Source organism: Mytilus galloprovincialis, chromosome 1 (genome assembly GCF_965363235.1).
Source record: "Mytilus galloprovincialis chromosome 1, xbMytGall1.hap1.1, whole genome shotgun sequence".
Lineage (NCBI taxonomy): Eukaryota > Metazoa > Mollusca > Bivalvia > Mytilida > Mytilidae > Mytilus > Mytilus galloprovincialis.
In genome coordinates this window covers 117195786-117210375 of record NC_134838.1, presented here as the reverse complement: position 1 = coordinate 117210375, position 14590 = coordinate 117195786, and the positions used below count along the sequence as shown (strand labels likewise).

The window sequence follows — 14590 nt, the reverse complement described above, 5'->3', positions numbered from 1 at the left end:
CACCTAGCCTTCCACAATAAATTGAAAGTTTATCAAGGTTCCTTTTGGTTCATATGCATTATTATTTAGTTGCAGTAAAGTTAACTTACTAATAACACCTTAGCAAACAGAAAGTTAATGAGCAATATATCTTAGAACACAACACATGATAACCCTCACATGAAAATTGATATCAAATTTCAGTATCAATGAGATGAAAATTTCATGAAACAGACAGACAGGAAAACCAGTTTACTACCCTTCAATTTGATTTGTTTATTTATTTCTTCAATCAATATTGTCTTTGCACTTCTATTTTAACCACATGATTTCAATGTTGTACTTAAACAGATATGAAATGTATTTGGCAGAAATATCTTAAGTTCTTTTCCAGATAGTTACATTCCCCCTGCTCTAGTTGCCTTTTAAATCATTAAAAGATTATAAAAAATCTTTCATCCATTTTTGATGTGTTTTGTCATTTGATTTTGCCATGTGATTAAGGACTTTCCGATTTGATTTTCCTCTTGAGTTCAGTATTTTTGTGATTTTACTTTTCATCCAAACGAGTTTACAAAATTCAAGAAAAAACCTACCTCTTCCATTAATGGTTTGAGATACTGCTCATGTGGTTGTCCTACAACCCAGTGAGCGTATCTACTCAATGTCCAACAGGTTATAGATCTAACTAGAGCTTTCTTATCACCTAGACAGCTGATCAGGTATGGTATTAACTCTGGAAGGTGTGGAATCATTCCTGTCATACAACCTTCTGCAATAGCTCCCAATACTAATATTCCTGATTCCTTGATCTCCCATGAATTGTGAAACAATGTCTCTTTCAATATAGGTAATAACACTGGTAAAATGTCATCACGGAAGACATTAGCTAACACGTCCAGAGCAGCAGCAGAACACTTCCCTGTAAACAGAGTATTTGTTACTATAAACATGAATCAATCACTTAACTATCTAATTTTACTTTTCTATTTGTAATATTTCATTTCTATTTCAAAGATGACAATGATCCACCTTTTTCTCTGAAAACCAAATATATATAAACAAGAGCGCAAAAAAGCAGTCTCTCCATGCAACCCAAAAATATTAGGGGCAATATGATATACAGTTGTTTCACTATAATCCTGTCTTCAAGGTGTAATGATGGATACATAAATACATTCGTTTGGCTAAATAAGTTAAAAATAAAACTTTCCTAAATTAATTGTATACAAGAAACTATAGGCTATTGATCCCTTATGACACCCCAGCTTCCAGAATTTGGCAAACAGAGTTTTAGAGCTATGAATATGAAAATGCTTTGGCATGTTATCATAAAGCTTAATAAACATTTCAGGAAGTTCATCCATGAAAAATTTGTAAGAGTTCCACAGAACCCAGTGTCTCGCCTACTTTGGCTGTTGCAGGCTCAACAAAAAAGAGGAAAAAAAAATCAATGAAAATATTCCTCTTGATACTATCTTTTGATTGTAAGAAGCTTCCGTCCAAGTTTGGTAAAAATCCAGGATAGTTTATGAATCTAATAAATGTTTTAAAAACTTGAACTGCAGATTGTATGTAATGTTAACTGGAAGAAAAACTAAGTCCCTTTATAAGTAAAATATAGATACACAGGTACAAAGTTTTAACAACATTTCCTTCTAGATCCTAGCTTTTGATCATAAACAAGCTTCTGTCTAAGTTTGGTACAAATCCAAAACAGTATAAGAAAGTTATTAAAATTTTAAAAACTTCAACCACAGAGTGAATGTGTTGTTTCCTGGCAGAAAATTGAAGTCCATTTAAAAGTAAAATACGGAAAAAATGGATTTATTTTTTTACAAGATTTACTTCTGGATACTATCTTATGATCATAAACAAGCTTCTGTCCAAGTTTGGTACAAACCCAGGATAGTTTAAGGAAGTTATTAAAATTTCAAAAACTTTAACCACAGAGTGAATATTTGTGGACGCCTCTGACGACACTGACGCAATGTAGGATCGCTATGTCTCGCTTTTTCGACTAAAGTCGAAAAGATCGACAAAAATGACAGAAATTTTAAACATGGCTGTTATGTGTCAGAATAAATAAGGATTACGTTAACAGGATGATGGTGAACTAAGATTATGAAAACATACCCCACAGGTTTACAGCATTTTCGTATGAAGCCTTATGAAAAATTTGATGGCGTTTATAAAATGATATTCTCTTGAACAATTTGATGAAAAATGTTCATACATAGCCATTTTGTGTTAGGAAATATAAATATTGAGTTAACAGCAAGTGAAGGAAGGGTGAATCTAAATATACATCACACCATTCAACATGCTCACATAAAGTCTGATACAAAAGTTCAGGAAGCTTGGATTTGTAGTTCTTGGCAAAAATATGGCAAACATTTTATTGGACTGATGGACATACAGGGATTAAACAGTATACCTACCCTTCAGAGTGGGATTATAATAATCTTGTAGAACAAGACGTTTCCGTTAAAATTATCATTTAACCTAGTTTGTTCTGCAGACCAAAAATAGCTCATCAACAGGATTTAATTTTTCACATATAGATCTAGTTATTCATTGAATTTTACATTTACTATTCCTATACTATAAAAGTAGGTCTCCTTTCACAGAAATATTTTTAACATCATCTCCCAATTGCCAATAATGTCTTCTTTAAATCAACCTTATGTCCAATTAAAAATATAACTACTTACTTAAATTCCAGTCAGATGCTGTAAATTCAGAAATTAATGTGAGAATTTATTATTGCGAATCACTGATTATCAGTAAAAAAAGCCAGTTTGAAAAAAATATTATGTAGGAAAGTCACTACTGAAATTATGAACGAGGTTTTTATATTATTGGAGACACTGTTCGCATTAATAAAAACATCGGAATAATATCTGAATTTACAGTAATTAACCATTTTTTAAGGGAAGCACAATACAAAAACTATAAAATTTGATTATTCCAAAACCACAGGAAAACATTTCCATATCTTGCATCGTAAATGAGTTTTGATAATAATAAGTTTTGTATACAAAATGCATAAGTATAACCGATACAAGATAGAAACATGTGGACAGTATTATGTGGTTAATCAATAGAATCTTTTGATATAGCTTTATGACCATTGTCCAGCTATTTAAATAACAGTTATGAAAAAAGTTTGGATTAGGGGTTCATAGAAAAAAGAAGATAATGAATTCCAAAAAAAAAATACATAAGAGCTGACAGCAGAATAAATCCAACAAAACCATTTAGATGGAATTAAAATATAAATGTACAAGTATTAAACAAACATACTTGTAAAAACTTAATTATAGAAAAAAACAAGAATAAAAACCACAAGTTGTGTAAAATGCCATATTTTCATTGATTACAGATTATAAATCTCCAATAGGAATACTCTAGACTGACCAACTTGTCATTTTATGTACACATGCACAACTTACCTTTAATATAGGGAAAATGTAAAAAAAAAAATACATTGCTTTATGTATGTACTGAATGGATGAAATCAAAATTTAAAAAGCAAATTCAATTACACTTCTGAGATCATTAATAGTTGATGTTATCCAGGTGGGTTGAATTTGACCTTACCAGTAACACTTACTAGCATCTGATTTAAGCAAATTTTGTTCTCTGAGCAGATATCTTTTAAAGTGGTGACACATTTTCCAATAACATCAAAAGAACAAATTTTAAACCCAACTAAGTTCAGTGATATCTTATGTCAGAATTTGAGTTGCAAACTTAATTGAAGGTTTATGGGAGATTGAAATACACAAACAAGGGAAAATTTGAGACATCATTTTGATGGTTAAACTGTGGTACTGTATGATAGTGATTTCGTCAGTGTAAACTTGACTGATTTAGGTAAAACAATGTTTGTCTTGTGCTACCGTAGGTGTAAATATTGGTACTTACTTAGGTTCCAGTCAGATAAACTATCATCGTCATCATATCCATCATCTGATAATTCACCATCCTATCATATAAACAAATAATAAATCATTAAACCATGATACAAATATACAGGACATGGATCAACTTATCAACTGTAAGCTTGATTCTAAACTTGGGATTCAATGTGAAGGAGTTTGCATTAAATTTATTAGGCCATTTCTAATATGAAGCAAGAGGAAACATCAAGAGTAAATATTATCTTGCAACCAAAATGATGTAAAATTTTGTTTATATACACAACAAGGCATCAATACACTAATTTCGACAAGGGCATAAACAAAAATTTCAATCAATTTTAGCTTTTAGATCAGTGTATAAATGAGCTCAGTTCAGTGGTGATGAAAAAGACCATATCCCATGGCCATGCAAGATAACTCAAATCTCATTCACATAAAAGTACATCATGTCAGTAAGATTCTGAGAAAGTTTGCAAAGTTATATTAAATTGTTCAGTAGCAGTAATCGATACATAAGCTGGAGGGAGGACAAGAAACTAGAAAACATCACATCATTATATACTGCCAGCCTCAATAATGCCAAATTAAAATTCATTGTGATTTTAAGCTGTTCAGTATGACTGATGGATTGAAAAGTAATGAAAATTCATTAGGCCACACCAATTCAATTTCTTGTTCTACGGATTTTTGGACTCCAAAATTTGGGGCGAGAGAGCGATTTGAAAATTTTAATAAAAAAATATTTAATTTGCAAATTTTTGAGGCGAAGCTTGAAAAGTAAAGGCGAGCGATTATAATTTTTTTTTGTAAACATAAAATAGTAGGTTTTGACAATATTAAAACTTGATTTATCACTTGTAATTTGACATTTCTTTAATTTCTGAAGTATTTTTTCCCTGTTCACCAAGAAATAATTAAATCTGGTCTATGTATGTGTGACTGACAATGAGACAATTCTCCATCCAAGTTATAATCAGTTTAGGGGCAACCCCTTAATGTTATAAATATCCCTTTTACATGTTTTATGAGGGATCAATATAAGTTATAATATATCTGTTTGTACAAAAGGGCTCATATTTTCTCAAAGAACTATATATCTATCTGGTATTAAATGGTCAAAACATGTTCAAGAATTTTGTAATATTCCTGGACTTAACCATGTTAAATTAACACATTTACTTTAACAGTTTAATATTATTCAAAATAAGTCATGTAAGTGGACCCCTCTTTCAGAAAAAGTTGTTTAAAATATGATGTAACTCTCCTCTGTTTGAGTACAAAATTCTAAGTTTTCAAAGGTTTTGTATAGAAGAACTATACAAATCCTTGGTATTTCTATTTTCTTTTCTACATCAGTAAAATGACCCCTTGTCTAAGGGAGGGTTGTTCTCAACCTGATAATAACAAACACAGGTCAGAGTACGGCCTTTTACACAGGGCTTTGATACAGACCAAACAGCAAGCCATAAAGGACCCCAAAATTATTAGCGCACAAAATTCGAACAGGAAAACCAACGATCTAATTTATATATCCAAACGGGAAAATACCAATGAACAACATCAACAAACAATAACTGCTGAACGACAGGCCCCTGAATCAATCAGGACAGGTGCATAAACATGCAGCAGCTATGGATAGTTTTGTTTCGACAGCATACAATATAATTGCAGTTGAAGGCAAATCCTTAAGAAGTTCTTTGTACTTTATTCTAACAACGAACATTTTTTATAGGGAATATAAGTAAGGGGGAAAGAAACCAATTTTTTTGTTCTTTACAGGTATTTCCGCTGAACTTTATAAATTTATAAATTTATTTCGGAGCACTCCCACTATAGATACATAGGTTTCATGCTGAAACAAATATTCTCACATATATTTACACAGTGTGGTGGGGTGCTTTTATGTTTAAAATCGTTATATACAGGTTAGACTGTGATTTTAAAAACAAATGTTGATATCTTTTTATAATATTTACAAAAAAACGGTGCGGGAAATGGACATGATTACATTTCCGGATGCGGGAAGCGGGAATATAAAAAAAAATAAAAAAATTCTGTTTTGATAAAAATAGATGCGGGCGGGTCCGTCGAAAAAGGAATCAAATTGGTGTGGCCTTACAATATCTCTCACTACCCGTGGCTATGCATACAGTTTTATTACAAGTCTGCTCTTTTATACATTTTGTGTCAATGAAATGCACGGATTTGAAATTGTGCAGATTTTTCTAGGATAATACATACAGCATCCCCATCTGTGTGTTTCTGTGTGTGTGATTTAGACTTGTGAAATCTAGGTTTGATATCAGATTCTTTGTCTGGAACCATGTCATCTTCTTCTACATCACCCTGTAAACAACAATGGTAGCCTTATAAATACAGGATTTCCTAATATAATGTAATTAGGATTAGGTTTAAACTTGATATCACTAGAATACAATCATTTTATTTTACAAACAAAGTAATTTATCCACTTTATTCTCAAAATTTTTAAAGGTGTGTTTACTTTAATTCTAATAAGCCAAAAATTAAATATTGTGTGTTTCCCAAAACCCAACTCTACCCTATTACTATATACCACCAAAAATCTTTGTGCATTGAAATTGTATAATAACCTACTCATAAATGGTTCATTCTAATGGAATAACCCTCAACTAATATATACATGTCTAACAATTTACCTGAGAAGTATAATATCTATTTCTGAGTATTTCATTGCTTTAACCAGAACAAGTATAAGTCTATCTATATATGTCTGTAACAATTTACCTTTAGGAGTATAATATCTATTTCTGAGTATTTCATTCCTTTGACGAGGACAGGTATAAGTCTATCTATATGTGATCCTAACACTTCTTTACATATAGGTTGTTCTGCCAAAGACAACCAGAATTCACAGGCCTCTAATGCTACACTATCATCATCATCTTGGGTTCTACACATCATGTACTGAAATAGAAAAATTAATAATGAAAATATACCAGCATTCCATAACAGTATTGATTAAAACTAAGGATTGTCTCCCCTTGTTTGTAATTGTAAACACAAGCTTTCATACATGTATATGTTTCTAGAACAATAAAGGGATCTGCTTGCAAGTGTTTTTATCTCTCTTAGAAAGGCTTCTGTAGGTTGTTCATTCAAAATACAGCTATACATGTACATTGAGCTTATGAATTGATTGTTTTAAATACATGTTTGTTGTGCATCTTTTGTAAAATTTATTTTTTGGACTTGAAATTGTATGATCAAACCTGATAAGAAAAGTTTAAATTTTGTCTACCACATAAGGACAATCTGTGTTTAACCTATTCATGGAATGAATTTATAAGCTTCATCTGGACAGACAACTGGTAACAGTTAATACTTTCCATGCCAATTTAACCCCAAAACCATAGATATATATCTATAGAGCCATAAGTACCTCGACAATATTGTTGATCTGTGGTATGAGTCGATCCATACGGACTTCCACTAACATGACTAATGCTCTACACACATTCTTCCTCACATCTGTGTCTTCATCAGCTGCCAGGAAAAACAGGTTCTGAAAAATATACACTAAAATAGTAACAAGACTACTGTGATAAGTAATAGTTTTAATTTGTATGTAAATTCTACTAAATCAACTTCAAAATAAAATGGATACTTGACAAGAGACTCCTTTGCTGCTCGAAAAAAGCGATCCTTCAAACTACAGAATTTACAATGATGGAATATTTTGTGACAAAATCGAAGTACCTAATCCCAGGTACTTCCAAGTTTCAGCACATTGGAGTTAATTCCACCTTAAATTTAACAGTTTTGTGTAGTTAACTATAGGTGTCGGATTATAAAATATTAAGACCTAAGTTTAAACTTCTATACCATAAAAACCTTGCAATGTGCCTTATACAGCCACAATTAAAGGTTGAAGATCATAAGGTTTTTATACTTGCTTAAAACTAAATATTTTTAAATCACATGACTTGCAACAACATCTCCAATCAAACAGATTAAATTTTGATCTCACTTAGTAATGGGTCTCTATCTCTAGAATAATTTGATATGCATACAATGTTTGACAGTCTTCAACAGACACATGTTTAAAAGTATAAAACTTGAAAATGTAGTGCTATATATAGGTTAGATATAAGACAAGAGGCTCTCAAGAGCCTGAATCGCTCACCTTAATTCTTTTGGTTAAATCTCTCATCAATGATTATTTTGGCTTTTCAATTTATTTAAATGTTTTTTGGATCGTCCTATTTTCTTCAAAAGCCAAAAAAAATAATCATTTTCTCCTATGTTCTATTTTAGCCATAGGAGCTATGTTTCTTGACATACAAGGAAATAAAATATAAAATTTATACTAGATACTCTGAAACTCATTTAGCCTAAGTTTGGCTGAAATTGATACAGCAGTTTCAAAGGAGAAGATTTTTTAAAGTAAGTCAACATGATGAACAAATTGTGAAAAAAGTCTTTAAAGGGCATTAACTCCTTAAGGGGTCAATTGACAATTTTGGTCAAATTGACTTAATTGAAGATCTTACTTTGCTGAACATTATTGCTGTTTACAGTTTATTTCTATCTATAATTATATTCAAGATAATAAACAAAAACAGCAAAATTTCCTTAAAATTATCAATTCAGGGGCAGCAACCCAACAACAGGTTGTCTGATTCATCTGAAAATTTCAGGGCAGATAGATCTTGACCTGATAAACAATATTACCCAACGTCAGATTTGCTCTAAATGCTTTGGTTTTTGAGTTATAAGCCAAAAACTGCATTTGACCCCTATGTTCTATTTTTAGCAATGGCGACCATGTTTGTTGATAGATCATAACTTCGGATACAATTTACAAACTAGATACCTAAGGAACATTCAGTTAAAGTTTGGAAGTATTTGGCCCAGTAGTTTCAGAGGAGAAGGTTTTTGTAAAAGATTACTAAGATTTACGAAAAATGGTTAAAAATTGACTATAAAGGGCAATAACTCCTAAAGGGGTCAACTGACCATTTCCGTCATGTTGACTTATTTGTAAATCTTACTTTATTGAACATTATTGCTGTTTACAGTTTATCTCTATCTATAATAATATTCAAGATAATAACCAAAAACAGCAAAATTTCCTTAAAATTACCAATTCAGGGGCAGCAACCCAACAACGGGTTGTCTGATTCATCTGAAAATTTCAGGGCAGATAGATCTTGACCTGATAAACAATATTACCCCATGTCAGATTTGCTCTAAATGCTTTGGTTTTTGAGTTATAAGCCAAAAACTGCATTTGACCCCTATGTTCTATTTTTAGCAATGGCGACCATGTTTGTTGATAGATCAAAACTTCGGATACAATTTATAAATTAGATACCCTAAGGAACATTCAGTTAAAGTTTGAAAGTATTTGGCCCAGTAGTTTCAGAGGAGAAGATTCTTGAAATAGTTTACGACGACAGACGACAGACGACAGACGACGACGGACGCCAAGTGATGGCATAAGCTCACTTGTCCCTTCGGGACAGGTGAGCTAAAAATGTGGTACATGAATGAGTGCCAATGAGACAACTCTTTCTCCAAGTCACAATTTGCAAAGGAAATCATTATAGGTCAAAGTACGGTCTTCAATGTCTGTTTAATTGGAGGTCATTAAATTTCTAACAAGTTCAAAAGTTAACTTAAAGAACAAGTTTTTGGGTAAAAGTGAAAATCCTTACCTCTATAAAGCTGTCTATATGAACCATTAGAGCCTGGGTTCTACTGATAATGAACTGATTTACACAGGCAATTGCATGGGACCTGAAATTAGAAATTTACATTTTAATTGATTTTTTTTTTTAATCATAACCAAAATTATGACATTAATATAACTGTTTATATGGTATTTAGATGGTGTAGAATAAGAAATCATAGAATACATATTTTATCTTTGCATATACATAAAATGTAATTGAAATGTTTTAATAATAATTTACCAATTTGAAATGTTGACTAATTACCTGATTTTAGGACTATTATGCTTGAAGAACTGTAGAAACTTAGGAATGAGTATATTCAATGGTCTAGTACTATCATTATCTAAATCTTCAGCATTGTCTTCACAAATCTTCTGAAGAGCACCAAATGCTCCCTGCAAATAAATAAGAAATGAAATACTGTGGATTCATTATTATTCTTTGGATACCAATTTTTGTTGATTTCGTGAGTACAGATGAACCACGAAATCTAACGGTCAACGAATTTACAAATTTTCTACATGCTAGTGTGCAGACTTCAACAAAACCGCAAAATTTAATATCCACCAACATGCAAGTTTCCTGAATCCAAGAAAATTGGAACCCACAAAAATTAAATGAATCCACAGTATTGTAAGTTTTACATTTGAACTTTCAACAAACTTAGTATTACTTTCAAATCTGGTCAACTCTACCACTATTAAGGAGGTCTTCTGTCAACAAACATGATAGTTTTCCTTGATATTTTAGTGGAATACACAAATGGTTTAGAGGGGTAAAGCTGAAAAGGTGAAAGAAAATCTGAATCAAATAAATCTGCCAGTTTTATTGTGACTGATTTTTTTTCTTCATTCAAATTTTCAGATGGTACTCATCACTTATGAAGTTGTGCCGACTAAGTCATCAACATTTGATTAATTTGATAAATCTGCAATTATTTCCTCCATCTGGATGTTGACCAAGAAATGACTTGAGTGAAGTTTCATCAAATTCATCTGATGGTTTAGGATAAGTTGAGCTCAACAGAATGATGACAAGACAAACTGACAGGGTGTCAGATTCCAACAAAAATCACTAACTTAAGTTCCTTTCATTTATACATGCATGTACTATAAAGAAATTGAAAATGCCTAAGATTATAAAATCAACCAATGAATTAATTTTAAGATTAGGAAGAACATACTAAGCCCTAATAAAAAAAATCTTTTGAAAGTAAAGGTGAAACTCTTTTGCAAGTATAAAGTTTTAAATATCATTCAGATATTAATTCCTTTGATTACAAAAAATTCAAAATTAGAATTTGAAGTTGTCTGCACCAGCAATGTTATAGAGTTGGATTTAATAGGAAAACAAAAACAAACTTAAGTTACAGCATCAAATTTCAGGAGCTTATTTATTTTGCTGAGTCAACAAAAAACGGGAAATTAGAAATAAACTTTTCACACTTTCTATATTATAGTTTTGGGTTGATTTCACATTGTTAGCTTGCTGTGTAAAGGACATATTCCATTTATAATTTAGAGGGCCAAGAACAGCAGCATAGTTTGTTGTCTTTTTTATTAATAGTATGTACCAATTTTAATAATAATTTCTCTATCATTACCGAACTGAGCTCGTCTACTGTATTTAGAACTTCATCGATTTTTAATCATGCATTTTCCTTTAACCCTGTCAAGGATATGTAAATAATTAACAAATAGACATTTTTATGAAGAAACCAAGTGTTACATAAATATCTACTTTTCTGGCAAGTTTATACAATTAAGAAGTTTTAATGGACAAACCACAAAATCAATCAAGCCTCCAGCTTTTAGTTTAGATCAATATTCCCTCTAGTAACTGTATTGATTCCTAACCTAACCAAATATAAAGGCTAAATTCTGCATATACATAAATCTATTTGTATAATACATCACCCTATGGAAAAATGTCAATGTAATTCCGACACTTGGGTTTAAAATCAATCATATGATATATCTATTAACTTCTACAAACTCTTTAAACCTCAGCTTCATCAATGGAATAGCTGTAACTAGTAAATAACCACTTGTAAACATCTATAGTTAATTTATACAAGACTTCTTAAATCTTCCTTTTAAGCAGTGTTTAAATAATGTAATATCTAGATATACATGATAAAAGAAGATGTGGTATAAATGTATGAAAATAAGGTTATAATTTACATGTAACTTTTGAGTTTATCATAACCATCAGGAACTAACAAGGAATGTTAAATTGTTTGTGTACATGTCATTTGATGACTCCTTCAAATAATAAAATTTCACTGATCTTCAAAATGTAAGCTATTTGGTACTGAAGATAGATTTCCACATGCTGTTTTTATTAGCATGTTTAAAGATCATCAACAACTTACAGATATCATCAAGTATAACAACATGTACTGCCAACAATATATTCAATTAATTAACCAAGTTGTATCTTCTTAACTGCACTGGTTTCACCCATCATGCAATATGTATGTTTAAACAGAAGAATGTTGAGAACTGGCTTCTTAGTTTGAACATGTAAAGTGCAAAACATGGAAGTCATTAGTCCTGTCACATGCTACAGTCTTCACGACGAGTGGCAGCCCAGGCAGCCCAGGCTGGTAAAATTGCTCTCGGGACTGTAAAAATCAGACCTACAGGCCAACAGAATCTAACTAAAAATTTTCTAAAATTGAGCTGCGGGCCTGTAGATTTAGCAGTTCAGCGTGAAGACTGATGCTAAGGCAACTGTTGATGCATTAAAATCAACCTTAAACAACCGCAATTGTTCCCAATGATTTTCCCTACACCATGACATGAAAGGGACCAGTCCTCTCGTTGCATTAAAACAATTTTCAAAATTATGGCATGTCAGCTTTTTTAAACTTAAGGACTTTTCAACAACTTTTAAACAATGATATCTTACAAAAGCTGTAATTTAAACACCATTTACAGGACTTCAGTTTTAGACAAGATATGCATTGAAAATAAATACAAATTACCTAGGTTATATTGCACAACAAAATTTTACTTTTTGTATTTCCAATTTTACCCCTAATATTCCAAAAACAAGAAATCTGGCATGTGTAACACATACCAGCTAACATAATTACAAGGCATTGAGATATATAAACTGTTTTTAATTGCATTGTCATAAGTCATTCTTTATTATCAACATACTGAAACTCTCAAAAGCAATTGTATTATATATTCTATTATTGCAAACATTCCTGCATCAGTCAATTAAGCATCACCCAATCATGAACATATTTTAGTTATGAATGTACATGAAAAACCATAAAAGAAACACAACTTATTCTTCTTCAATTTCAGAACCATTCTTCATGATTCAGTAATTAATTGTTAATAATTTAATTTTGGATGTAACGCGTCTTCTGATTGGCTGACGTTATTTTGTTATGAGCCCATAGACATAATTTAGTCATGTGACCGTGACGTCATCAACGTTTTTTCATGGTTTTTTACCGTTTAAAATGGAATTTAGAATTAAATTATAAGAAATGACTGTAATATTTTTTCTGTCTATTCGAAATAACATAAAAAATGTGGTGCACACTGTTAAATAACCCGCTACGCGAATAGACAGAAAAAATATTACAGTCATTTCTTAAATGTTTCAATATAAAAATAAGAAGATGTGGTATGATTCCCAATGAGACAACTCTCCTAAAGAGACCAAATGACTCAGAAATTGACAACTATATGTGAAGCACGTAGATTAATTGTTGTTATTATATAATGGGCTCTATAAATATTGAATTTGTTATTATTAATTATAGGTCAGTGTACAGCCTTCAACAATGAGCAACTCCACAACAGCAAACATGGGTTAAGTTGGCTTAACTTTTTTCAACATGTTGGGGAAGTACTACATGTGCTGTATACAGAATGACATGAGTACATTTTTTTGCAAGTCATACTAGAGATCATGACATGAGTACATTTTGTGAAAGTCTAAATAGAGCTCAAGGTAATTGACGTTCAAAACATTTGCTAAAAGAATTAAGTTCTGCATTTCACATAACTGTGTGTTGATGTGAAGTAGCTAAAACTCTGAACAACACTGTCACACTATACAAACTAGACAAAACAATGTCCCCACAAAAACATGGTTTTTGACACAGATTATCAATAAGAGATTTGACAGGGGCAAAAATAATCAATCTCTTTCAATACATGATATGCATACGGTAATAACTGAAGCTGATATGAAAATACAATCATCTAAATAATGGGCATCAAATTTCTGCAAGTCATCAATGTAGGATTATAACAGGGGGATCAAATCTTTAATCAATGAAGCTTTAAGCCAGATGACACAAAGACTCAGTAATTTGTATCAAAGACATAATAATATGGCCTGACAAAAAAAAATGCTGTTAAATCATCATTGAAGCATGTATGTATTAAACCATTTCAATAAAATACCTATTATTCAAACTATTTCCATAAATAGTTTAAACATTCAGCTTGATAGCATCTACAGATAGTCAGACAATAACTCAAAACATTTTCAGTAGTACAAATCAATTTCTATCTCGCACATCTAATTGGAAATAAAATTTATCTTTGTGCCTTATATTGGAAATCTATCAATTACATTATGTTCTCTACCAAAACAAATATATCAACAATGAATATCTTTACACACACAATTCCTATTCACTGTTGGTGAAAATATAACATTTGTAAATGTTAGGAACAAGTATGTGAATCTCACACCTGTACAAATGTATATCATTTTGTTTATGCATAGTCTATACTTAACTTATATAAACAGTTTTGTGGAAGCAAAACTTGTTACATAATGATAAACAGAAAACACAACAGATTCTAAAGAAAATATTTCTGCATTCTTATGGTTGTTTGGAACTTTATTACCAGGGATAAGCTTAATGAATCAAGACATTTTATTATTTGTTAAAGGAGCTATTTAAATCATTTACAGAACAAGTTCTGA

The 14590-nt window shown here is 31.2% G+C and overlaps 1 protein-coding gene across 7 annotated transcripts in view; it reads right to left on the bottom strand.

Annotated features, from left to right (window-relative positions):
* The window catches only part of LOC143053871 (transportin-1-like), a 32687-nt gene that overhangs the window by 13968 nt on the left and 4129 nt on the right, over positions 1-14590 (bottom strand). For 4 of the 7 annotated variants that reach the window (XM_076226669.1, XM_076226703.1, XM_076226684.1 and 1 more), the window contains exons 4-10: positions 9887-10017; positions 9605-9686; positions 7327-7449; positions 6672-6851; positions 6147-6251; positions 3910-3970; positions 576-901 (exon numbers count right to left, since the gene is read on the bottom strand). In XM_076226669.1, the coding sequence (XP_076082784.1) occupies positions 576-901; positions 3910-3970; positions 6147-6251; positions 6672-6851; positions 7327-7449; positions 9605-9686; positions 9887-10017 (1008 nt within the window). Of the gene's footprint in view, positions 1-575; positions 902-2693; positions 2712-3909; positions 3971-6146; positions 6252-6671; positions 6852-7326; positions 7450-9604; positions 9687-9886; positions 10018-14590 lie in introns of all 7 variants that reach the window. The other 3 variants (XM_076226665.1, XM_076226690.1, XM_076226676.1) reach the window with 1 other exon arrangement.